Here is a 26,095-nt window from a genome sequence, read left to right as displayed (position 1 = left end):
CCTGGCTACAGGCTTCGGGCGACCGGGCCTGACTACAGGCTTCGGGCGACAGTGCGCTAAAGCTACGGGGAGCTGGCACTGGAGACAGTGCGCTAAAGCTACGGGGAGCTGGCACTGGAGACGGTGCGCTAAAGCTACGGGGAGCTGGCACTGGAGACGGTGCGCTAAAGCTACGGGGAGCTGGCACTGGAGACGGTGCGCTAAAGCTACGGGGAGCTGGCACTGGAGACGGTGCGCTAAAGCTACGGGGAGCTGGCACTGGAGACGGTGCGCTAAAGCCACGGGGAGCTGGCACTGGAGACGGTGCGCTAAAGCTACGTGGAGCTGGCACTGGAGACGGTGCGCTAAAGCTACGTGGAGCTGGCACTGGAGACGGTGCGCTAAAGCTACGTGGAGCTGGCACTGGAGACGGTGCGCTAAAGCTACGTGGAGCTGGCACTGGAGACGGTGCGCTAAAGCTACGTGGAGCTGGCACTGGAGACGGTGCCTTAAAGCTACGTGGAGCTGGCACTGGAGACGGTACGCTAAAGCTACGTGGAGCTGGCACTGGAGACGGTACGCTAAAGCTACGTGGAGCTGGCACTGGAGACGGTGCGCTAAAGCTACGTGGAGCTGGCACTGGAGACGGTGCCTTAAAGCTACGTGGAGCTGGCACTGGAGGCTGAGTCTTTGAGTTGCTGGGAGCCGGCACTGGAGGCTGCGCTTTAAAGCTGCGGTGAGCCGGCACTGGAGCTGAAATCGAGGGCGAGTCTTCCAGGACCCCTTCTTGGGGCTTGGGTGGAAGCTGTTCCTCCTGGACCCCCTCATCGCCCGCTGGCGGCGGACCCCCCTGGGTCTCCTCGTCGCCCGCTGGCGGCGGACCCCCCTGGGTCTCCCCTGGAGACTTGGGGAGAGGCGGACCCTCCAGGGCCCCCTCTGGAGACTTGGGGAGAGGCGGACCCTCCAGGGCCCCCTCTGGAGACTTGGGGAGAGGCGGACCCTCCAGGGCCCCCTCTGGAGACTTGGGGAGAGGCGGACCCTCGGAATCTCCCTCCTCGTTGCCGAGCGGAGGCGGACCCTCCTGGGTCTTCACGTCGCCCGCTGGCGGCGACCCCTCAGGGACAGGAGCCGATGCGTCAGCCAGAGTAACCGCTCGCCGGCGTTTGCGGCGGAGGGACGGCTGCGGCAGAGTGCTCCTCCCTTGGGTGTGGCGTCTGGGACCAACACCAGGGGGACAAAACGCCAGCCTGGAACCCTCAAATGAGGCCCACTGCAAATTAGCTCTGTAGGGGACAGAGCTCCAGGGCCGCAGCAGGCTCATCATAGAAGAAAAAAAAAGTCAGGGAAAAAACAACAAAAAAGTGAACGTGCTGGTCTGGCGATGGGTCCTGTGTGGGCCAGGTCGTTCTGTCATGAATCAGAGCAGAGGACCCAGAATTCAACTAGACCAGCAGAGGTTCAGTAAAATAATATTTATTAACAAAATCCAAAAACCAAAAAGGGTAGAGAAACAAACAGTCCAGTTGGGCAGACAAGGCAGGAACAGACAGAAACAGGGTGGCTCAGATCTCTGGGGACAAGGGGTCAAAAATCCAAAATTAAACCAATGAACAGAAACTTGCAGCAGGAGACTCACCCATACTCAAACAGACGACCTGGCACTGATGTCTGGTCTCAACAGTTTAAATGGAGGTGGAAGCAGGTGAAACCGGTGAGAAGTGATTGCAGCAGGGGTGGAGTTAGGCAGGTGTGCAGAATAAGTAATTAGACCAGACATCAGTGCTGAGGCTCAAAACAAGAACAGATCAGACAAATATAAATAGCTGACAAGACAAGTGGACAGAAACAAACTACACACACGATCTAATAAAGAACAAAACAACCCTGAAGTACAAACCTAAAACAGAAAATAAAGCTAAGACTAAAACTGATGACAAAACAGGATAAACTAACAGTAAACAAGAACCTAGACAAGACAAAACAAAGCAACCAGAGAACCTAAGGAAGGAGGGCAAAATACCTTAAACATAAACCAGAACGTGACAAAAATAGGAACAATTCATCACCATCATCTTATTTCAAGTGCAGGATGTCTAATTATCTTGTTTTAGGGGTCAAAATACTCATTCCATTGGCAAATGATCATATTTACCTGCTCAGATCAAGGAAGAAAACACTATGTTTAAGAACATTTTGGTTATTTTTAGATCCGTTTTTGCAGTGTGATTCAGCTAATATTTGTTTGATCACTTGGGGGCACAAAGTATTTAACTTACACCATTCATCTAAAAAAAAAAACAACAACAAAAAAAAACAAAAAACCCAAATACACAAATACTGTATAGTATGCCATAAAAGTGAGACACATACTTTGAAAAAGTACTAAGACTTCATATTCCATAAAATGCACTCCATATCCTCATGTGTAAACCCATACAGAATCTGTTTTTTTAGTGCACACTCATCCGTGGCAAGAAAGGAAACTATTTGGCAGCAGGTGTAATCTAAGCCAGAACCCTGAAAATGTGGTGAGCGTCAGATGAATTCAAATTAGTTGAAGTCATTGTGCTCACTCCAAATGGTTATAAATCATTTGTCTGATTATTTGAGATGCCCTATAACATAAAGATTAGCACAGGTCCGTTTTTTTTATCAACAAAGGAAAAAGAGGTTATGACCCATTGTGTGGACATGGAGTAAAGTTGGAGAATATTTGTTGTCTATTTTCAGTACTGTGTGTTACCCTCCCATTAGGCAGTATGGAGTGCATTTCTGGGAGGGATGCCTCTGATGTGTGTGCCGCCTCCATCGCTTGCTTGGAGTGTGTGTTGGTATGCAACAGGCGAATCATTCTATAGCAGGTCATGTATCATCTATGATAGCCAACAGATTGCCTCCCCGATCCTCTGCGTGAAAGATTAATGGCGTTCTGGGTACTTCTTTTTCTCTGCCTTTCTCTCTCACACACATTCTGCTTTTGGCAATTCTTTTATTCTTATCCAGTGGATCCGGATTTATCTCACCTGACTGAAGTGTGTTTGTGTATATTGTTTCACTTGTGCTTATTTTGCTGGTGACTAATTCGAAATCCTTTTTAGGCATGGTTTTCTAAAATAGGAAAACTAGAGGTGATTCATCACTCATTACACTGTCGGATGAAGCCGCCAGGCAAATACATGGAGAGACTTGCTGCTTTATTGTTGGTATTATGGACAGTTTAAACAAAGGGTGCTTTTAAATGCACTAACATCACCCACACATTCAATGGTTTCTAGTTAAGGGAGAAAGCAAAACATATTTCATGAAGTAGTCCGAGATCTAAAAAAGGATGCATGAACCCTCTGACCTTTTCATCTCCCAAGAGCCTTAGGTTTTCTGTCACTTCAGATGGTCTGAATTGTATTATTTGGCTTCAAGAATCACTTTCTTTATAAAACACACTATTTTTCTCATAAAGTTTCACTAATTTTACAATGATTTCCTTGCATTCTAAACTGTTATTGTACCTTTTTGTTGATATAAAGCCGCCTGCAGCTGCACTGACTAGTGAAACAAAACACCAAATCATGAAGGTTAACTATTTTATATTCTAAACTTTTATTTTTGAGTCTTAAACAGTTCCTTTAGCTAATTATGAAGTTCAATTAGTGTAATAACATCTTTAAAATACTTTAAAAGTTGTTTTTTGTTTGCCAACTCAAGAAAAATGAAGAAATGGACTTTATAGTCATCTGAAAATCAGAGCTATTGTTGATTTTCCCAATGTAGCAAATGTATGAAAATATGTAGAAAACGAAACCAATAACTAATGGACTTCTATACAAAGATGTTTTATGTTAATCAACTGCACAGTACAAAGCTGCTCTTACAATAAGAGTAACATCAGATTATCAAAATAGCTAATCAAATTATTTATAAAACTGAGGAGATCGCTAAATCTGAATAAGGAAATTATCTTTCTACTAAACATACCAGGGATTCTATTGCAACCATCTGACATAAATGTCTATGACAAGGTTAGCAAACTGCAGTGCTAACCATCTGATTTAAAAGCTAATCTGTGATATTGTATTGCCTTACACTGGAGCTAGAACCTGTAACTTTCCAGGGTCCTTGTTTGAATTAATGAGCACAAACAAATATGGTTGCCTCTGCATTAGCGATGAGGAGTGGAAGAACTACCGGTATGTCCAAAACAACACCAACGTTTCTTGCATGATCTGTCGTCTCCAGCCCCATTGAGCACAGATCTCTATCATTTAAGTTAAAACAGTACATGGTTAACATGCTGGGTAACCTTTAGCTACTAAAGATGCTTAAAATGCTGTCTATGTAGGAGCTTGGTATTAGTGCTACACCAAAGGGCTATTTCCCAGCTTCTAACAAAACAGCTTAAAACTTGTTTGGTTCAAAACAAAAATACTCCACCTGACCAAGTGGATAATTTTATGCCAAACAAAGGTTATTTGAAACTAAATTTAAGATAAAAAAAAAACTTTAGTGTAGTTGTGAAAACCCCAACAGATTATTTTCAATGCTTTCGAGCATCGGGCCTACCTTAGAAATGGACAAAGTTATTTCCCAATGGTTACAGACTTTTTGAAACAGTTTGTTTCTTTTGCTTCATGCATGCTATCTCTCCTCTTGTTATTTATACTTGATTTTAGTGTCAGTGGTAATATTGATTAGTATTTTTTTACATTTATTTTTTCAATTTAAAGAAACTGTCATGTGCAATTGGGCAAGTGTTAAGTGCAATTGTTAAAATTCCATTGACAGGGGTAAATCATCCATCATGAGACTTTTTTGATGTTGGATGATCAGTAATTCTAGTTGCATTATGGAGGAAAAGATAATTTAAAGGGACAAATGGTCATTAAATGAGTATTAATTTCCCTATTGTCCCTGAGGTTATTGGGAAAAAGCATGAACATATAATGCCAGACCAGAGAAGTGACCCGAAATTCAAGCCAGACATGATTTTATGACAACGTGACCTAGTGGCAGACAGAGGTTCTCTGCAGTAGCGGTCTGGAGACCTGGCAGGAATAAGAGCTGGTTTACTCACTGCAGATGTGTCAGGCAGGATGGTTCAGGCTAGATCAGAGTCTGGGGAACAGGCTTGGTTCATGCACGATCGAGCAGAGATGAACAAACAAAACCAGGAGCTAGGCAAGGCGTGTTGGTAGTGGTGCAAATACAGGTTGAGGTCCAGCAATCAGAAGCTTACTAGATGTCATGGCAGGGAAATCCAGGAAACAATATTATGGCATGGAAGTGGTAATCAGGCGTGAACAGAACTCTAGACATCTAGTCACAAAAAAAAAAAAAAAACTTTCAAAAAATGTTGTGCCTTTCTGCTTTCTGGGGGGAGCCTATAAGAACCAGAAAACAGGTGAGCGGCATGAGTTTGATTGCAGCAGTGCAGTGAAGTGTGGCAGACCAGCACAGACCATGACAGACACGACTGATCACGAAGGAAAACCCTTTCATCAATCATCATCCTTTTTAACTGTTTTCAGTTCTTTTCTCATGAATACTCATGCAAAATAAGGCGATTTGATGAAATTGATAGAAACTGAATAAAACACTTCACAAAAATCGAGCTTAATTGAGGAGAAGGAAGAAAACTGACTTTGTTGACAAATACGATTAACAGATTAAAGATTAGTTTTCTGCACCATGAAAAACCAGCAGTGCTCAGTCACAGGGAGAGAGGAAAGGCTTATGAGATTTATCCAGAAGGTAAATCATAAATTAAATGAGATGATATGAGCAACTGGCTTCCAATTGGTGACCTTAAGACCCATAATTTATTACTAAGTCATTGCTCCTGTTAGTTAGCCATGCCATTAGCAGGAGCTGCTGCTCCCATTAAGAATTTAACACACCCATGGTTATTTCCCCCATATGGTCACATGACACAATTACTAATCCATATAAAACACACATGCTTCACAACCACTAAGAGAGCAGCTGACACACTCCAGGATACACACACAACCCCACAAAAGTGGAAGGCTGTAATTTCAGATGTTTATTGACATGCCCAGCCCTCCTGAGACCGTTACCTTGTGATCAGCTTTCCACTTCTTCTTCTACACTGGATCTTTCAGTGGGTTTCCTTTCTGCCATTTTTTTATTCTATAAAAATATATGTTGGAACCATACTTTTTCACATGCTTGTCAGTTATTTTGCTGTCCACTTTTGTGTTTGACCAGGCCAGCCGTTATCATCAATCTAAAAGCATGCGGGCCAAGAGATGACAGGTTGCTGGAGCATCTGCCTTATCAAGGTCACTGTGACAATGCGAGGTCAGTGTGGGTGAATATGCTCATTTTCGATGACAGCCATAACATCATGTAGTGGACATAAGTGGGAAGGTGCAGGAAGCACAAGTCGATGTGTTTGCAAAGGAGAGAAAATACATAACATGGAAAATCTATGAAGAAATGTGAATTTGAAAGGTCGAAATAAATGTTGAATAAAATAGACAAAAAGAAAAAAAACAGAAAGACGGATGGATCAACAATAAGAAAATGAACGTAGAGGTGCATGAGGGTGTGTGTAATGCTGTGTCTTGAAGACTGCAGAGATGACTGCAGCACAGAGGGAGGGACCCACACTGAATACCAATGGACCTGTGATAGTAACTTAACACACATGCCCATGACATACTGGCACATACACCCGTAAGAAGCATGCAGAATTAGATAAGAACTGATCAGCTTATGCTCAAAAAGGTCATGGAAAGCACCAAACACAATTCAGTAATTTGTGCTCAAAAGCACAAAGAAAGTGTAAATAGCCAAAAAGGCAAAAAAAAAAAAAAAAGCTTTAGAAGACACTTCTGTGAGGTCTTTTGAAAATGCCGCATTGTTCTCTTTATTCCGTCATAATTCCACAGTAAATGTCAAGTTTAACATGAGCTTGTTAGAGATGATCAAAGAAACAACTTCCTCACTGTCAGGGATGTAAAATGAAGTGATTATGCGGAGGACTGTGGAGGAATGTGGTTGTAAACAATTTAATGACACAAGTTTTGTTGTGCCAAGCAAATAAAATAGGTGAAGGCCCTAAAATGTTGAATACGGCATAGGGTATGTTAAAAAGCCAGAATAAATTACCTAATAGTTTAGCAAATACCCAAGATAGCTTACTTATTTGTGCTATGATGGAATCATTGCCTTCAAATTAACCTATATTTTTTTCTGTGGTAGGAAACAATAGATTATAAATAGAATTATGAATAATGAAAGGGTTGTGATTATTGTGACTTGTGATATTTCAACGAACAGGAACATATTCCTTTACCAGTTCTTATTTTTCAGGGGGATGAGGAATCCATAAATCTGCTCTTCTCTGCAGCCTTTGTGTGCAGGATGAGTTTGAAAGCTGAGTGGAAAGGCGTGGACTCCTGCAGCATGTTTCTGCAGCCATGTCATAAGAAACCTCATTAAACTGCATTCTCAATATTCCCCGTGCGCTTGTCAGTGAACCATTCTCATTCATTTCGCTTGCCTGGGATCTCTCAGAGAGATCTTGAGGGAAAAATTGGTTTGAACTTGTCTTTTATTCTCCATTCAACTCCTACCATGCCTCAGCAGCATCTTTTCTTTAACTCTTAAGGGATTCGGGGTTTTAGTTAGGAGATCAGATGATAGTAAAACTCCATTATTATGTTTTTGTGTTGAAGCATACACTCAATACTCTCACCTAACATGATATCAGAAGAATGTTGTGCAGGATACACAGTTTAATTTTATCATTGTGTTCTTCATATATATTCCTTTATTCAGTTGAAAATATCAGTGTATACAATCTTAACAAATGCATGCAAATAAAATCCTCAAAGCGGCAATAAATACATATTAGAGCTAAATAGAAGTAAATTATGAAAAAGGTTTGTGTGACCGAAGTCTATTTTCGATGTAAGGTTTGACATTGTAATTTTACCTGCTTGCAAAGGTGAACAAGGGAATGGGGTATTAGAGGAAATGAACTGAGGAGATAGAGAAATGATATGACGTCCTGATAGGCATGACATGGCTCCTTTTCAAAAGCTATAATCTCAAGAGCGTTATGTCACCGAGGCTCATCTATCACAGGAATTTATGCCTAAAGTCTGTTTCCTATCTCTGTATGTATGCTGGTGCTGGTGTGCTCACTTTCTGAATAATGCAAGTCTATTTGGATCAAGGATGTGGTTCTGCTGTCATTGTCTAATTTTATTGAGTTTTTCCAAGTACCAGTGCCCCTAAGAGGTGAGATTACTATTTGCCCAAGTAGTCAGAAAGTAGTGCAATCTGTCCCTTTCTGTTTCAAGCAAATCACATGCCGAAGTGAGTGAAGCTTTCCACAATGTAGCATGACATGAAGTGATGTTATTAGTGGGTAATTGGTGAGATATTTGAGTTGCAGTTGTGTGAATTGTGCAGCAGTGGTGCATATTCACTGTGTGTAGTGTGTGAAAGCTCTTGCTGCTGAATTTTTAGATATGATGCCTAGATCATTTGGTGATCAAACTGTGCATGGTACAATGTGAAAAGCATAGAAAGACGATGCTGGAGCGCTATTTTCCCATGGCATTCTCTTTTCCTATGCCTCTAAAACAAAAGCCAGACATGCAATAGTGTAAGAGGGTTTTAAGGCTTTTAATTACCAAAAATTTACCTATTGTATTTTCAGTGGCACTGCTGCTTTCTGATGAGCAAAACAGTCATACTATAAAAGTATCAGTCTTTGTTGTTTTAATGGTGTGAACCGATTCACAAACTCACTGTTCGTGCACTGTGTTCAAATTAAAACACATATTATTCTGTAATTCATGTGAATTTTGGTAAATCCCAGAGAAGCACGTGTCCTTTTCACGTTATAATTTTGTTCCTGAGTAAAATGTGGATGTTTTGTTCATTTAGAACTGTTTAGAATCTAAAACAGCATTTATTAAAGTCTGGATCCAGACCCCAACCACACAACAAGTCAATCAGGTTCGCAGATCACACTTTATTCTTTTTATAGCATACTCGTTTAAGGCCTGATCTGAACTAAGAACCTTGTGGGAGAGACCAGAGCACAGCACAGCACAATGCTATAACAGTAATCATTAGTAATAAAGACGTTAAAAGCAAATGAGTCATTAAGCAAATGAACTACTCTGTAAGGTTCTACTCCCAAAGGAATAAGTGGTACAGCAAAATGAAATACCGTTATTAGCCAAATTATAAATGAGCCACAGCAAAACAGAGAGGAGTCAAGCTAACTAGCCTAATACCTTGGCAGGCTTTTCCCTATGCAATCACCCTCAGCAGAGCGAGATATGCATTTACTGAAGACTGTGTGCAGCTTAGACTGTACAAAATCGGACTGGAGGTCAATTTTTTTAAAGCAAACTTGAGGGTGAAGATACAGATGTTGTTGAAACAGTGGTGTACCCTGAGCACGCACAACAGAATGTTTGGTGTCCTTCAGCAGTGGCACATTTGATTCAGCTGTCGATTACCGAGTTGGATCAAGCTCCATGTGTTTAAGATGAAAGGCTGTTAAAACATTACAGCAGCTTTCTAAAGCTCCATTAACCTTGTGTTGGAGCACAGTGGACAGTCCAAAAACTTTGGGTATCTGTCACTGTCAAAGCAAAGGCCATCTGGGCATGATTATTAGTAGCTGAGTTGGTTAGAGCACAGTCACATTGCAGACAATTTCTACATTGAAATTAAATGTAACATGAATTCCAGGTTTATAGCTGGAGAATTTCGAATTTGCAAAATGAATTGTTTCTTTACCCTGAACATAATTTGTTATTCTTTTTATAACAAATATCCTTAAAGCAGTAAAGTAGTCATAAACTTGCATAAAAACACTGCTTCTGAACCGATAGAACCACCGTACTGTTCAGTCTTATTTTATGAGATTGTTTTATGCGTCTTCATGAAACAGATTTCTTTTCTCCACACCTAGCAGCTGTTCTGTTGGGCTATGAAAGGCATAATAGACACTCGAAACTGCTCTGTGGCTTAGTAAAGCAGCAACTCAGACCAAAAAAACTGAAAGTCAAAACAGAAAGTGGAAGCTATCAAAGACCTCTAATCTTTCCCATCTGAATCAAACCAGACAATTTTCACTCGGATTATATCTTTCCCTTGGAGTCTTTTTCCACCACTGTTATCAGTGGAAAGTGAAGAGTTGCGTGCTCCTGCTGCATACATGTGTTTGTGTATTCTTGGCTGGACCATCACAGCACAAAAGGGAGAGTGACTGTGAATTCCGGTAAGACTATCAAAATACAGCTATGGCTGCTCATAGCAAATCGCTATCATGCTTGAATCAATGAAAGAGGAGCTAAGTCCACTTCTGTTCTCTCAAATATGCTTCAGCAGCTTGCAAAAGGACACCAAGTGTTCTGTCTCTGACTTTAGTCCCTATGACTTTTAAACTGGGGGCTTGAGTATCGGTGCCTTTTTGTTTGCAATCCTGGATAGGCCAGACTTGAAAATTCCACATTCGTGACATAGATGCGATTTTGAAAGTGTCACAATGTCGCATATCAAAGATTTAGCCATATGAAACATCTATCAACATGGAAACTGGCCTCTACTGTTGGATTACACTGAAAAAGTTGTCATACCCCTCTGACTTTTTTTTTTTTAATTTTGCTGTTTTACAATCACAAGCCTCTATGTATTTTATTGGGATTTTTCTATGAAAGGACATCGGTGATTAGCAGTTAATTGGAGGAGAAATGATGGATGGTTTTTAAAAATGTTTACAAATCAAAATATCTGAGAAGAGTGGCCTGTATCTGTATCAACTCCCCTTTACTTTGATACCCCTATATAAAATCATGTGGAATCAATTGAAGTTTATTCTCAGAATAAATTCCACTGTGAAGGCCTGAAAGGTTTTCTTCACAGAATGTTAGTGAACAGCATTGTGAAGACCAACAAACACAGCAAACAGGTCAGGAAGAAAGCTGTGGAAAAGAAGATAAAACAATATCCCAAGTTTTGGACGTCTCCCAGAGTATGTTCAATGCATCATCCTAAAATAAAACGTTATGGCACAAAAGCGACCCTACCAATGCATGGCCATCCCCCAAGCCTGGCAAGGTGAGCATTAATCGGGGAAGCAGTCAACAGGCCTTTAACTCTGAAAGAGCTGTAGAGGTCCATAGCTCAGATAGGAGACTGCCAAAAACACAACCATCAGCGATGTGACCCACAAATATGACATTTATTAAACAATGGCAAGGAGAATTTTTGTTTGAAATTTGCTTCAAGTCATACAAAGATGGTCTCAGAGAAAATGAAAAGAGCATGGCACGACTGAAAACCTATCAAGACACAGTCATCTACCTTCACTGGCAGTAAGGAGACAATTTTAAATGTAAAGAAGGATTGTATCATACATTTTTTTTTAAACTTTGAACATTTCACACAGCACAATCCCTTTTCCAAAAACAGTGTTAGCATGACTGGAAACCTATCAGGATAGGACTGTTTTATAACCGATAAGGCGGGCAAGGAGACCAGGGCCTATGGTAAAGCTGGGGGAGGAGCAGAAATCCACAGCACAGAATCCCTGTTCATAAGTCAGCTGGGGGACGAAGCAATGTGAAAGAAATTCAAAAGGGACCAAAAATTATTTTTTTGGCAGCGATGCAATACACTATCTCTGGCGAAAAAGTACCACTGCTCATCACCCTGAACAAATTCACATATAGTGGTGGCAGGATCCTGCTGTGGGCCTTTCTTCAGCAGAGACAGGAAAGCTGGTCAGGGTCGATAGGAAGAAATCTTTCTTTTTTCACTGGATCCTCAGGATTTAGGGTTCAAGAGTTCACCTTCCTTCAAGACAATGATCCTAACCATCTCGCCTGGCCACAATAAAAATAACTGCTGAAAACCGTTTTGTTAGAATAGACCTGTCCAACATGAAATAAAATGGATTGAAGTATGCAGTAGTAATATGTGAGCGATTATGCAGCCACGATGTATGCTGTTATGACGCTTTAATAATTCAATTCAATTCAAATTATTTATAGAGTATTTTAGTACTCCTGTGTCTTGCACATGAGTCATGTCATATGTCATATGAAGTTGTTCATCTCGATACTTCTAATAAGTATGAGGGAAAAGGGTTTCGTAACCAAATAAAGAAAGCACAGCATGCCTCATCAGTACACACTTCCACTGTACTGGGAGCAGAGCCATGTGGCTAAATGCAGCTTTGATATCAGTTGAACCAATATGGTTTATCTCTTGGGGCTTGTTACATATTAAACATCCACACTGACTTCACAAGATAAATCATATGAGCCGTCACTCTAAGAGGGACATCTCAGACTTTAATTTGCATAGAAACATCCTGCCTCATTTAAAGAGTCAAGTAGATAAAAAAAAAAGGAAAGAAGGTGCGAAGGACAAAGATGTAAGCGACAGATTTCTCATTGTCAGAATGTAATCTGGCATTTAAGACTACAGTAATCCCAGGCTATACAAGGGTTGGGCTGTGCTGGAACTGACAGAGCTTGGTGATTTATATGGCGGAGGCTGGCTTCATGTTAAACATCAAATTATTGCGATGACAGCTGTAGCTTAAGCACAGGGCCTGTAAGTCACAGGGAGGTGCACGCATGTCTGCTGGATTGTTGTGAAACTAAGCAGTGGGCGTTTTCATTCTGTGTGTGATTTTGTGAAATGTGTCTGCGCACGCAACTTCTATGGCTGTGTGCTCGCGAGTGTGCGTGTGCCCGCAGCTGATGTAGGTGTTTTCCATTTAGTGCGCTGAGGTTCGGATTGGCCTGTCAGTCTCAGTGAAGTAGGGAAAGTAGAGAGACGACAGGTGTCAGGACTGTGAAGGAGATGGATGAGAGAGCAAAAGAGGAGGAGGAAGAAAGCAAAGTTTGGGTGGCTGCAGAGAAAGTTTTGTTCTTATGGAAAACCAATATATACACACACCAGTCAGGTATACAATTAACACTGTCTTGCTCCCCCTTTAGCTACCAAACCAGCTTTGAACCATCAAGGTTTGCCCTCCACTTGATTCTTTAAGGTGTTCTGAGGTATCGAGATGTTAGTAGCAGATCTTTTTTTTGTCCTGGACGTCAAAAGGTGGGGGCTTCATATTTCAGAATGCATGAAACATCCACGGGTACACTTAATGAGACTCAGGTCTGGGAAATTTAGAGGTGACACCTGGATCTTAAGTACGTAAATAGAAGGCAACTGGACTTCTTATCCTGTTTCTTGAAGACATGGTACCTCTCATTCAAAAGACTTTGTCTGCTCTAAACACGGGTTGAAATTATCAGACTTACAACTTCTAGTGAGAACCAACACACTAACGCTTGTTAAAGGGACAGTGTGTAACTAATTTGGCTTTTAATTTGCAAAAATCAAGTACTGCTTTTATAAATACATATTCTGCCAAAGTCTAATAACAATCACCTCAAAAATTAAAGCGTTCTCACAGCCTAGAACGAGTAGTTAATAAATACATAGGTGGCGGAGCACCCAATGGAAGACACCATGTTGCATCGCCATTTTTGATTACAGTAGGCAAAAGGGGACAAACTTGTGTTTTACCTATGAAGACGTGTTATCAATGGACAAGGAGTACAAAACACAAAACAAGCAAAGACGACCGTAGACTATTCTATTTGCCATTTTCTGTTGAAATGGAGGACCATCCATACTCTTTGCCCAGCGAGAAGGAAGAGAAAGTAACCGAGAAAAGAAAAAGTAGTTATAACCAGGAGAAAACGAAAGCCTATATTGGCGCAGCTATTATTATCAGGTGGCGTGGAGATAATTCATGAGGGAGTGGGGATTCAAAACTGATGCAGAGGTTGCAGGCTTTCTGCTGGACAGGCAAGTTAATTCAATATAACAGTGACGTTTATTTTTGGCGTTAAGTTAGTAACAGGGCAGTGTGGTCCAGCAACTACTCTGTCCTCCCAGAAAAGACGGCTTCATCTTCGTTTTCCTCTCACTTCATTAGATGATCTCTAAATCTGCAGGTCATCAAAAACCATTCCACACGATGACCATAGCTATTAGCTATTAACAGTAGCTTGATACCAAATACATGGAGGACATAATTTTCGTTGACATTGTCGCATTTCTGTAGAAGTTATTCTGTGCTTAAAGGTGAGGTCATTTGTAATTCATTTAGTGAACCACTAGGTGGAAGTAAATCAGACAAACTGGGGCTCTAGGGTCACAAAATTCCTTTTTGACAAAGCTTATAGTTAGAGTGGCTCATGTTACCCTGAGCTATCTCTATAGTTGTGCTGTGATAGGCCTAGGCTGCTGGAGGACATCAGGGTCTAATTTTCTCACTCTACTGATTTCTACTGTTCTTTTATTACATTGAAATGACTGTCATCATTTCAGCTTTTAACTTTTTGCTCTCTCTCTTTTTCTTCATAGTAGGTACACCTGGTCTGGCGTTCTGTTAACTGTGACATCATCCAGAGAAGACGGCTCACCCGCTACTTCCATCTAATGTAGAACAGATTACTGGATCGATGTGTGCTTCTGTGCTTTTTTGTCTGTCTTGTTGTGTCTCTGCTCTGTTTTCTGTAACCCCCAGTCAGTCGAGGCAGATGACCGTTCATACTGAGCCCGGTTCTGCCGGAGGTTTTCCTTCCCGTTGTCGCTTCATGCTTGCTCAGTATGAGGGATTGCGGCAAAGCCATGTACAATGCAGACGACTCTCCCTGTAGCTCTACGCTTCTCCAGGAGTGAATGCTGCTTGTCGGGACTTTGATGCAATCAACTGGGTCAGATTATACAGATTGGTCAAAAATGTCCTATATAAGGAAACCAATCTGTATAATATGATTGAACTTGACTTTGTAAAGCGCCTTGAGATGACATGTTTCATGATTTGGCGCTATATAAATAAAATTGAATTGAATTGAATTGAAATGGTGCCTTTAATCTAAAATGGCTCTACCCTTTATTCGATTAATTGTTTAGGTTGAAGTCACCTGAAGATTCAAACATACCACTCCACCATGGTTCACCCCAGGATAAAGAAATACAAACACAAATTTATCCCTGTGGTATGCCCATGAAAGGAATACCCAACACAGAAGAGCAAAGTCTTGGGTCAAGACTTGCAGTTAATCTACACCTCAAGGGAAACAACTATGTATTTTCAGCAAAATGTTTTTATTACACCGACAGTGCAGCTTCGATTTTTTTCCTCCGTCAGTTTCAGACCTTTTCAAAAGTGGCCAAAAGAATTTACATGTTGACATTGTTAAGTGACATGTCTGGATCATCAAAACCAAACATTAACCACATGTAAGGCAGGGCCAGTGACTCATGTGACCTTGGCAGCCCCATTAGGGAGCTTAATGGCCCCAAAACTTTTAAGAACATATATTTGCATTGTATGACTTTGGTCAGGACCATTCAGGAATTTATGTCCCTCCTGGCTATGGCGCTGGTGGTGAGACTAATAATCTTTTAATTAAAAAAAAGTACTTTTAATAATGTTCTATATAGTTATATAGTTAAACATTTTGGGTTGAGAAATGGCTGTCAATTTAGTAGTTTACTTTTACAGCCTAGGAGATGATAAAAAAGGTAAGCAAAGGAAGATGCATTTTGTTTTGTTATGGTGTGAAGTGTTCCCTGCTGCTCCTTCTCTCCTTAGATCTGCTCCCTAAAGGTCCTGAAGAAGCTTGGTATAAATATTTCACTAAACTGCATTCTCAGGTTATCAATTATAAAATGGCATATTCTTATAAATATTCTAAAAGTACAGCTGGACTCTGCTTCTTCATTGGCGTTTTAAAAATTCATACACACCTAGCAAACTGCGAAATCTTCATCCACACCGGACCCGTATGAATGCAGCAGCTGAAAAATATGCAGGTGTTCTCGCTTTTAGGGGTTTTTGTTTGCATGTGGGATCATGTTTTAGAGTGTTTGTTTGTGTCTAGAAAATATTGCTTGTCTCCAGGATATATTTTGTTGGTGTATCAGACAAGCTAGGTGGAAGCTTGGGAAGCGCAGAGAGAGGTGAATCACACTGTGAACAGTCTGAAGCATCCAGACACTGGATTACCTTGGAAATCTGCTTTACCACTATTGTTCAGTCCTAGCCTTTTTTTGGTCCCCCAAAAATACATTGAAAATGCAGCTTTTCTGGCCCACACATCCTGTTCAAATAAAGCTCAAACAATGTCGCAATCTGGCATTTGTTAGCCCCTGACAACTTCAGCCATACGTAGACATCAATATACACCTTTATGTAGACTTTTTTGTTAGCATTTCTCAATCATATTTAGAAGAAAGACAAATATGCCTTTTCTGTGTCTTATTAACTAAATTCTGCCAAAGGAATACCACTATTAACATTATAAACTGTCCATGTAAAACAAGGGCCTGTACTCATGCACAACTCCAGTGCAATGATTCAAATGGTAACTTTAGTTTTGTCAGTCTGATGCACATATGAACACAACTGGACTGCAAATGTCTCAAGCACACCAACCTTGGTGAGATGTCACAGCCCTGTTGCATGAAGGCTCCCAAAGAAAACCACAGAGAGTTGAAGATGCCAAACTCATTGGGAGGCTGGTCAGTGGGGCCTTGCTCTGCGGCGCCCTCATCCGGTTCCTCTGCATGCCACTCGTACGGACTGAATCGACTTACCTGAAACAGCAAAGGCAGAAAATGTGTCAGGTAATTCGTAGGACCCATGAGGAAAGATTCAACAGAATGATAAATATATTTCACATTTCTCTTGTTTCAAATCCAGCAAGCTGATTCACTTGTCTCCAGGCTGAATTAAACAAATTGACATTATTTCAAGCATCAAGAATAACGAGTCTTTATCATCATTATGTAACCATAATAAAATTTTGGTGAGACACCAGCTTCACACATAACACACAGAGACACAAATCAAAGGCATCAATGGAAATATGAAAAATGACCATAGAGAAATTCATATTCAAATTCATAGAGAAGACCCTCAAAAATGCAAAACCCAACTTTGAAAATTAGCAAAATTTAAAGTTAAGCTGAAGAGAAAGACTGATCAGAAGGGGGAAATATTGTGCAGTTATTATTGGATAATAAAGCATTTTTTTTATCATGCTGCATTTACAGATACAGTTAAAAAAAGATATGATTGGCCAATAGTATTGAGGTGTTAATAGCCTTTTTCAAATGGATTAAAGTGCCTAAAGAGGAGAAGTTTCTGTTGAATGATGATATAACCAAGACCTTGGAGATCTCCATTCTGGCTTATGTAAAATAAGTTTTCTTGAACATGCAGAGACCAAGGTGTCAGCAAAAGAGATTTATTATGCATCTTTGACCGGAACATGTATTGAATATTTTACATTTTTGTTATCATATCTTGCCTTGTGTTTAACGACAGATTTATATGATAGGTTTGTGATCTTTATTCTAGATCTCAATTAAGGATTTGATTGTAATGTTTATATACGGGCCCATTCAATAAATAAGAATCTTACTGAAAAGTTAATTTATTTTATTAACTCAATTCACTAAGGGAAACACATACAGATTAATAACACAGACTGATGTTTTCAAGCCTTTATTTCTATTATTATGATTATTTTCCTTTTAAACATAATGGAACGATGATATTTAAAATTAGAATATTAAATCAGCCCAAAAGAAAAACCTTCTTAAAACAGAAATGTGGGCATTTACGTGAAAAGTATGTTTACCTCCTTAAAAGTTGCTAAAGGTTCAATAGCTACTTGTAATCTAATAAAGGAATCTCATTGCAAAGCATATTTTAATGTATTGAATCAAGAATCTTTATTGTCACAACAGGACATTATCTTTCTAAACTTGACTTTATTTATTTTGAAAATCGTTAATTGCACTGGCCAAAAACACTCCCTGAGAGGCTTAAGCGTGCAAATGGTCCTTAGCAGCTAAAAGGCTCATTCTCCAGTCAAAAAGTCAGATAGCAGTCTTGCGATATTGTGCAATTAATTTAGATCTTTAAATTACACAACTGTGCAATTTGCATGAATGTCCAAACAGACATTAGCTGAGAAATTCAAGTGCACAAATTCACATCTGCATGTAAGAGAATAATAATTATCATGATCAAGAACCTGTGGAACCAGGTTTGTAAAATGCTACAGATTATGAACTGCTCCTTTGGTTTATTGATTCTCAGCAGGGGGCGATAGCCCCCACAGCTTTGAGAAAGAAGCTGTTTATAAGTCTAATAGCTTTTGATTCAATGTTCTTGAAGCTTTTTCATGGTAGAAGTGGGACAAATAGCGGATTGCCCAGATGGATGGGATCTGTGGCTATACATGGACTTGGGCAACATAAGATCCATGTCCAGGTCTAGCAGAAGGCATCCCACAATCCTTTATGCTGCCCTAAACACCCGTGCTCAATCCTTCCTCTCCTGTACTGTGTAGCTCCCGTACCAGACTGTTACACTTAGACACAAAATGCTTCCTATTGTAGCTCTGGACCTCCTCCCTGTAGTGGGTCTCATCATTGTTGGATATGAGACACACCACAGTGGTGTTGTCTGCAAACGTCACAATCATGTTTGTGGGGTGTATACCAGAGCAGTCGTGGGTGAAGAGGGCAGGACTAAAGACACAGCCCTGCAGTGTTCCAGTGTTGAGGATCAGTGGGTCAGATGTGTGTTTCCAATCCTCATCACCTGGGGCCTGTTGGTGAGGAAGTCACTTATCCAGGAGCAGAGCGGTGCAGACAATCTAAGTGGACCTTCAGGGCCAGCATGTCTGGGAGCATAGTGTTGAAGAAGTCCACAAATAGCATCCTAAAGTGTTAGGCTGCTGCAGATGAGTCAGAGCCGTGTGAAACACTAACGAGACAGCAACCTTTATAAAACAATTCTCCCTGCAGGTAATCTGTAGGCTGTCCAGGGCAGCAGGGATGGTATTCTTGATGTATTTCAGGAAGATGATCTTGAAGCACTTCATAATCAATCAATCAATCAATCAATCAATCAATCAATCAATCAATCAATCAATCAATCAATCAATCAATCAATCAATCAATCAGTATACATATATTTGGGGGGAACGGTTGACTGAGGCCTTGCATGCCAAAGGAACGCAGCCGTTAGGCGCTCTCCTTCGACTGCCAAGGACCCCGCCGTGAAGCAGTTTCCTTGGGGCACTGCCTTTAACTGTGGTCAGAGCAACAGGATGGTAGGCAGGTTGTCTTTTTTTTTTTTTGGACACAGGTGCATGGTAGGAGCAACAAGAACATGTTAATAGTGCAAATGATCTTTACCACAGTGAAATAATTTTTATAGGTGTGATTTTGTGCTGACTCCCCGGCTACAGGGGGATGTCTGCGGGGAGAGCTTTCAGGCGTTCCCTGGCTATGAGCATCTTTCAGCGGGCTCCTCACAGTCTGAAAGGCAGACAGCTGCTGCCTTCTACCACATACGGTGGATGGATGGACACTTCAGAGACAACATTTAACAGCTTTCAGTGTGGGTAAAATGACAGAAAGCCTAGATAAATCCACACGTCTGCATATAGAAAGCTGAAGTGTCTTTTTCTTTTGTTTTTCTTCAGGCATGGTTCATGGCTTGTAAATAGTAAAATTATATGTTAGGTTTGGACCACTCCATTTATAGTGATCCTTAACATTAGAAATATCTCATTTCTCCTCACCCTTGGCCAATCACTGAACAGCGGTGTGTTCACTCAAATCTCCACCCGAGTCTATTCGGTTTGACCCTGGTCCTCAGCAGGGCCTGAGAAACCCGGGGTGAACCTGGAAAAGAACAGCTCCTGGAACGCTCACAAGCGGGTGGAGCCGAGTGGTGCGCGGCCAAACCGAGCCAGTGGAACTAGGGCTCACGTCTGGACCTGCAGCCATGTTGATATTGACCTTCTTTAAGGTGAAGGTCACTTGGTGCAGCAGCAGGACAAGGGGCTAGTTTTGCACCTTTGGCTGAGGAAGATGTGCTGATCTTCTGCTGCTTGGAGAGTTGAAGCATGCAAAGAAGCTGTTCAAAGTGTTGGGGAGAGCTAGAATATGACTGTACTTGGAAAACACTCAAGGGCCACCTTTGTATTAAAACATGGCGGGACAAGTTTTGCCTTCAAAACTTCCTTAAATCGTAGGATTTAAGGATAAATATAATAAGGTGTCAGAAACATTCCTGATTTTTTTGCTGATATTGACTTTGATACAAACAGACTTGGTAGCTATGCATCCACAACCCTTATTTTAACACAGAGGTTGTTAGATCGTGTGACTGTTGAGGTCACTGGAGTATAGTGAATCTATTTTCATGTTAAGGAAACTAGTTAGAGATGGTTTTAGCTTTGTGATATGTTATTATCTGACTAGAAGTAGCCACCAGAAGATAGGTATGGCAACATTACTGCTCTAGGCAGTATGGTACCAAGGTACTAAGAGGCCAAAAGTGTGACAAGAAAATATTCTTAACCCATATTCACCCCATATATGCACCTGTAAGGCAGGGTGGATCATAACTATGCTCCTATATTATTTACACCAAATTATGAACTTACCATCTTTTTGTCCTCTATTGGTTAACCTGTGCAAATATTAATGAAGTAGTCGATGAGTGTATTGGATATTTTGAGTTAAAAACATAACATTTTGTAATAACCAACCTAAGCTGTGCAGCACTAAAGACGGTCAGGATAAAAAGCCTCCCTTCTGCCTAGAAATCAAACTGAATTATAAACAGCTTTAATGTGAAACTGACTCTTTCATCTATGAACCAAAGCCTTTAATAAGCCATGTGTATGTCCAATATTCAGCTCAATAGTTGATGAGCAGTTTCTATGAATTACTCACCAAAAACAGGACAACGCTGACTCCAATATAAGCAAACACAATGCACATCCAGATCTCGTAGGCCAGTGGGTCCAGGAAGGAGAAGACGCCTGGTTTAGATTTCTGAGGCTTTTTGATCATGATGGAGATTCCGAGAGACATGAAGGGTTTCGAGAAATCAATCACTTCTTCTCGCACCAATGTTATGGTCAGCGGGGCCACAGCAATTTCTGCTTTCTGCAAAAAAAGTAGGGAATGGTCAGGAAGCTCAAATCAGTCACAATACAGTGTGATTAATTTCTCAGAGATGACTTACAGTATAACACAGATATGTGGCTGGGAATGTGAAATGTACGCAGTAAAAAGGAAGGACGGACATTAACCGGTATTGCAGATGAGCGATGAAATGGACAACAGAAGGTTAAACGACATAGAGGAAGAAGAGGGCAAACCAGAATGACAAAGGAGTAATTTATACAGTATGTTGGCCTGAGAGGAACACATCCAGAATATAAATGAGCCTACAACATCTAACTAGCATCTGCAAGCAACAGTGCTTGTTGTTGCAGAACACAGGTCTTCTAAGTATCTAAAGTCATAGCTGAACAAGGTGATAATAATCAATGATATGAAAAGCTATTCTTGCCAAAATAACCACAATGGGTTCAGAAGTTTTACTTTGATCATTTGAAATCCCAGCGGATATTGTGTCTTCGTGCGCAGAAAAACGGTTGTTTTTATGAATAGAGTGATGAGTATGAATTGCTGCCATTTCCCAAGCTCTTTTCCACACAAGAAAAAGGAAATGAACAACGGGCAATAATAACTTCAAAGTTTATATTGTTTATTGTTTTATGCGTGCCTGAATCCTGCTTTTAAAACTGCAGGATATCCAGAGCTGGGTAGTAACCAGTTACATTTACTCAGTTACATTTACTTGGGTAACTTTTTGAACAAAATATACTTCTAGGAGTAGTTTTACTGCACTGAAATTCTTACTTTTACTTGAGTAAATATCATGAAGGAGTATTGCTACTCTTACTAGAGTAACATTTCTGAATACTCTATCCACTGTGAGTAACTTTACTGAATAAAGAACAAATTTGTTTCAAGCAAAAAATGCAATGCAGAGAATGCAGAGAAACACATCTATAGTTTATATTAAGGTGAGACTTCTTGTGTGTACATAAGTTTTGTTGTTTTAATTATATTTTCTATCTGCTGAACTCATCGAGACATTTACAGGTCACGTAACCATAAAGTAAACAGCAGATATTGTTAATGGAAGTAATTTGCACTGCCCTAACTCAATGTATATAAATTAACTGCTCGGTTTTATACGTTTTATGTTGGAAAACATTGTTTAGAAAAGTGTTTCTTCTGCCAGAATTTGCTACTTTGTAATTGTTACTGTTTGTAAATGTTTTATGTTAGTCATTAAAATACCAGAATTTGTACATAATTTAATATCTTTTCCTGACCAACATAATATTTAAATATTAAATCAGTTGTTATAAATATTTTCTCGGTACTTGAGTAGCCTTCTTACCAATTACAGTTTTAACTCTTACTTGATTAAATTTCTTGGTTGGGTACTTTTTACTTTGACTTGAGTAAAAATACGTTCAAGTTGTGCTACTCTTACTGAAAAAATTATGGCTACTCTACCCACCTCTGAGAATGTCACACATTGCTGAAGTTCACTCTACTATACCAAATATAGGCTATTCAGGCTATTTACCACAGAATAAGATACATACATACATACATATACACATATATATATATATACATACATATACACACACATATATATATATAGATATAGATAGATATAGAGATTATATAATATATATATATATATATATATATATATATATATATATATATATATATATATATATATATATATATATATATATATGTAAAACAGCATTTAACAGTCAAGTTGTTATAGCACTGGTTTAATGTGCATTATGAACCACAAATAGATGTAAAACATAAACTATTCTCCACAAGAGATAAAGCAACTCTTCAAAACATTCAGCAAAACTGCTGAGAGTATTAAGACTTTATTCATTCATTGACAAAAAGTTAAAAATATAAAACTTAATATTACTCTTAGGCCCTTGTCTCTTAGACGACCTGTTCATGGTCTACCTTCAACACTTTGACCACTATAGGATATAGGCAATGGCCTACTCTACCGTCCTATGCACCTAAACCAGCTTAAGTGAGAAAATAAAATAAATAGATAATTAATGTTATTTAAAAAATATTAATTTAGTCCAAGACTTTTCTCATTTTAGTAATTCTAAAACTGTGAATGCAGACACTAGCTCCACACCACCCTATGTTGCAGGACAAACATAATTAATCAAAGCTGCATTTTGGTAGTGCTACCATGAAGGATGAAAGGCCACAGGACCAAAATACAACTTTGTGTTAAATATTTAAAGTTTTGCCATGTCAGATTTTCTCCTCTTCAGTTTATCTGGATTTTTCAATGTTGGCTGTCATTCGCAAGTGACTTAAGGCTCATGTGAATGGAGAAATCAAGAAAATGCTCCCCAGAGGGATCAAGTACAGTTAATTTTTTTTGTGAAGAGATTTGTGCTCAGTAGAATTTGTCAACATAAAATCAGTCAAATTCACTATTTATTTGTGGGGGCTACATGTGTGCAAACATAAATTTCACACTTTTCTAATTCTGAATTTAGACACCAAGGTTTTATCCTGTAGCACATTGATATCTTAAAAAATTTAAGCGCTTTAGAAATAAAATGTATTATAATTATTAAAGACATGTCTGCTCTAAAAAGATAGACCTACTAGAAAATGGATTCTCTCTGAGCTCTGCCTTCATTTTCATGTGACAATTTGCATGCATTTAGAGGGAAGTCCACCACTATCTATCTATATAGAAAAATGCAAATAATACTACATTCTAAAAAAAAAAAACAGAGCTATTTGTATCACACAGTGTGCAATGAAAAAGTGAAAAAAATACCGTCCTCTGAAACTTGATCAGAATTATCAATCAGGATAAATAAATTGAAAAAAACAAAACAAAACTATGCTGGGATGTTATCAAAAGGGTAACTGGAGGTGGAGCACGGTGGTACACTTAAAAACAGGGAGTGGCTCGACCTTGTCGGGATCTGAAGTTACACAAATAAAACTCTACAAAAAAAACAAAACAGTAAAATATTTTCTATACCTTCTACACTTCTGCTCTGGCTGTGTTTGTGGTTCAAGGGAGGACAACTGCAACCTGACCTAAAGTAGAAACTTATTGCTTATTTCTGACGGCATCTGCATGTGTTTCGCCAAAACGTCTTTGTCAGTTTGGTAGAGAAATAAAGCAGACAGAGCGGGGACAACTTTAGGCAGACATCGTTGTGAATTCCTAACTTTGGAAATGTAAGTATAAAGATTTCACCACATCACAGATAGTCAGAAGACATAAGCCCGCAAGGAAACATGCATTTACAAGGAAACATGTGTGTATATTTTAGCTGAAATCTGTTTGATGCCTTTTTAAAGGACGTTGACTGTTTGGGGTGATTCAGAACAGATAAATCAATCCAAAAGTTTTGAGTTACCTTCCACAGCAAGTTGTGGAGGGTAATTGATTCAGTTGCTGCACTGAAGCTCCATCTGTGCTCTCACTCTACTAAACAATAACAACTGACATTGCCTGCTGCATGTCAGTAAAGTTGACATTCAGGCAGCTATGTGAAATCAAAGGCGTAATTAATGAGCTTGGCAAATCCCCCAGATATAAATAACCACCCCATGACACAGCATCTCTGTGGGAACCAAACATGGTTACTAAGGAGACCGAAGCCTTGAGACCGGTTTATGTGCTGCGTTAGAGCATTTTTGCATCTTCCTGCTGGTATTTTATGGAACGCCTCTGCAGTTTATATGACCTACACAAAGATTAAGATGTTCGAGCAGGTCCTGTCCCAGACTGATGCTGATTTCTTGAGCTATCCTCCTATGGTTTGCACAGCTGTTATCCAGGTACTTCTCAACAATTTTCAGAAAATCAGAACCTTATACAGGATCACCAAAAAAAAAAATGGATTTACAAGGCTTAAATGGCAGCCTACTTTAAAAAAGCATTGTAATGCACATAATTTGCTCTGAGTACTTGGGGTCTGGCTTCTTTTGCACGGAGGCGATCATAGCCTGTGGCGATGCTGAGGTGGTAAGGATGCCCAGGTTGCTGTAATAGCAGCCTTCAGCTTCTCTACATTGTTGGCTCTAGTGGCTCTAATCTTCCACTTGACAATACTCCATAGATCCTCTGTAAAGGTTTAAGTCAGGCCATTTTGTTGGCCAATCAAGCACAGTGATCCCGCGGTCCTTGATGCAGTGACTGTGTGGGCAGGTGCTGGGAAATCAAATCAGCATCTCCATGAAACTTTTCAGGGAGGCATCTGTTGCTATAAAACTCCCTGCTATGCTGGCTTTGAAAAAACAAAGCACGTCAACTAACACAGTCGGCATGCTTGCTCAAATCATCACTGACTGTGAAGAATTAACACTGGAACTCGAGCAACTTTTATTATTTGCATCTCCACTCCAAACTGTGTGTACTTGACTCTGAAATGAGATGCAAAATTTACTTTTCATCTGAAAATAAGACCTCAGCCCACTGAGCAACTGTCCAATCTTTTCACCCTAAGCACAGGTAAGCTGTCTCAGATGCTTTCACTTGTACTGGAGTGGTGAAACACAAGGTGGTGGATCCAGCACTGAATCCAGCTGGAGTCCAGCCTGTGGATCTCCCACAAAATGTTGACTAGGGTTCTCCTCTCAATCCTCTCAAACCTTTGGGTTTTACCCATTACTAATGCAGCTTTTTTACTACACTTCTCTCTTCCACTAAACTTTCCATTAATATGCTTGGACAGGTAGCAACTGTGTGGGTTCCTCTCCTAGTGGAGGGTGTCAGTGACTGATGAATAACTGACAAGTCAGCAGTCTTCCCCATCAATATGTAGGCCATAACAGGGCCTATATAACATCTCTTATGTCCATAAAGATTATTTATTTAGTGGTGTAATGTATTATTGCAACTTTCTTGGAAATTTAACTCCTGATTTTTATTACTGTGTAATGTGACCGGCAACCTGTCCAGGGTGTACCCCACCTCTCGCCCAGTGACCACCGCGGATAGGTGCCGGCCTCATCCGCAACACTGCCCGGATAGGCGGGTATGGATAATGGATGGATTCCTTTCAATAGGTGAAAGCCATACTCTTCAAAATTATCAGAAGTA

At 40.1% G+C, this 26,095-nt stretch overlaps 1 protein-coding gene across 6 annotated transcripts in view; it reads right to left on the bottom strand.

Moving 5' to 3' along the window:
• Window positions 1-26,095, bottom strand: part of gria4a (glutamate receptor, ionotropic, AMPA 4a) — a 178,385-nt gene that overhangs the window by 37,070 nt on the left and 115,220 nt on the right. For all 6 annotated transcript variants that reach the window (XM_036150280.1, XM_036150278.1, XM_036150277.1 and 3 more), the window contains exons 12-13: window positions 20,824-21,039; window positions 16,493-16,653 (exon numbers count right to left, since the gene is read on the bottom strand). In XM_036150280.1, coding sequence (XP_036006173.1) covers window positions 16,493-16,653; window positions 20,824-21,039 — 377 coding nt within the window. The remainder of the gene's footprint in view (window positions 1-16,492; window positions 16,654-20,823; window positions 21,040-26,095) is intronic.

Source organism: Fundulus heteroclitus, chromosome 18 (genome assembly GCF_011125445.2).
Source record: "Fundulus heteroclitus isolate FHET01 chromosome 18, MU-UCD_Fhet_4.1, whole genome shotgun sequence".
NCBI classification, from domain to species: domain Eukaryota; kingdom Metazoa; phylum Chordata; class Actinopteri; order Cyprinodontiformes; family Fundulidae; genus Fundulus; species Fundulus heteroclitus.
The sequence above is the reverse complement of the archived record's forward strand: the minus strand, read 5'-3'. Positions and strand labels throughout refer to the sequence as shown.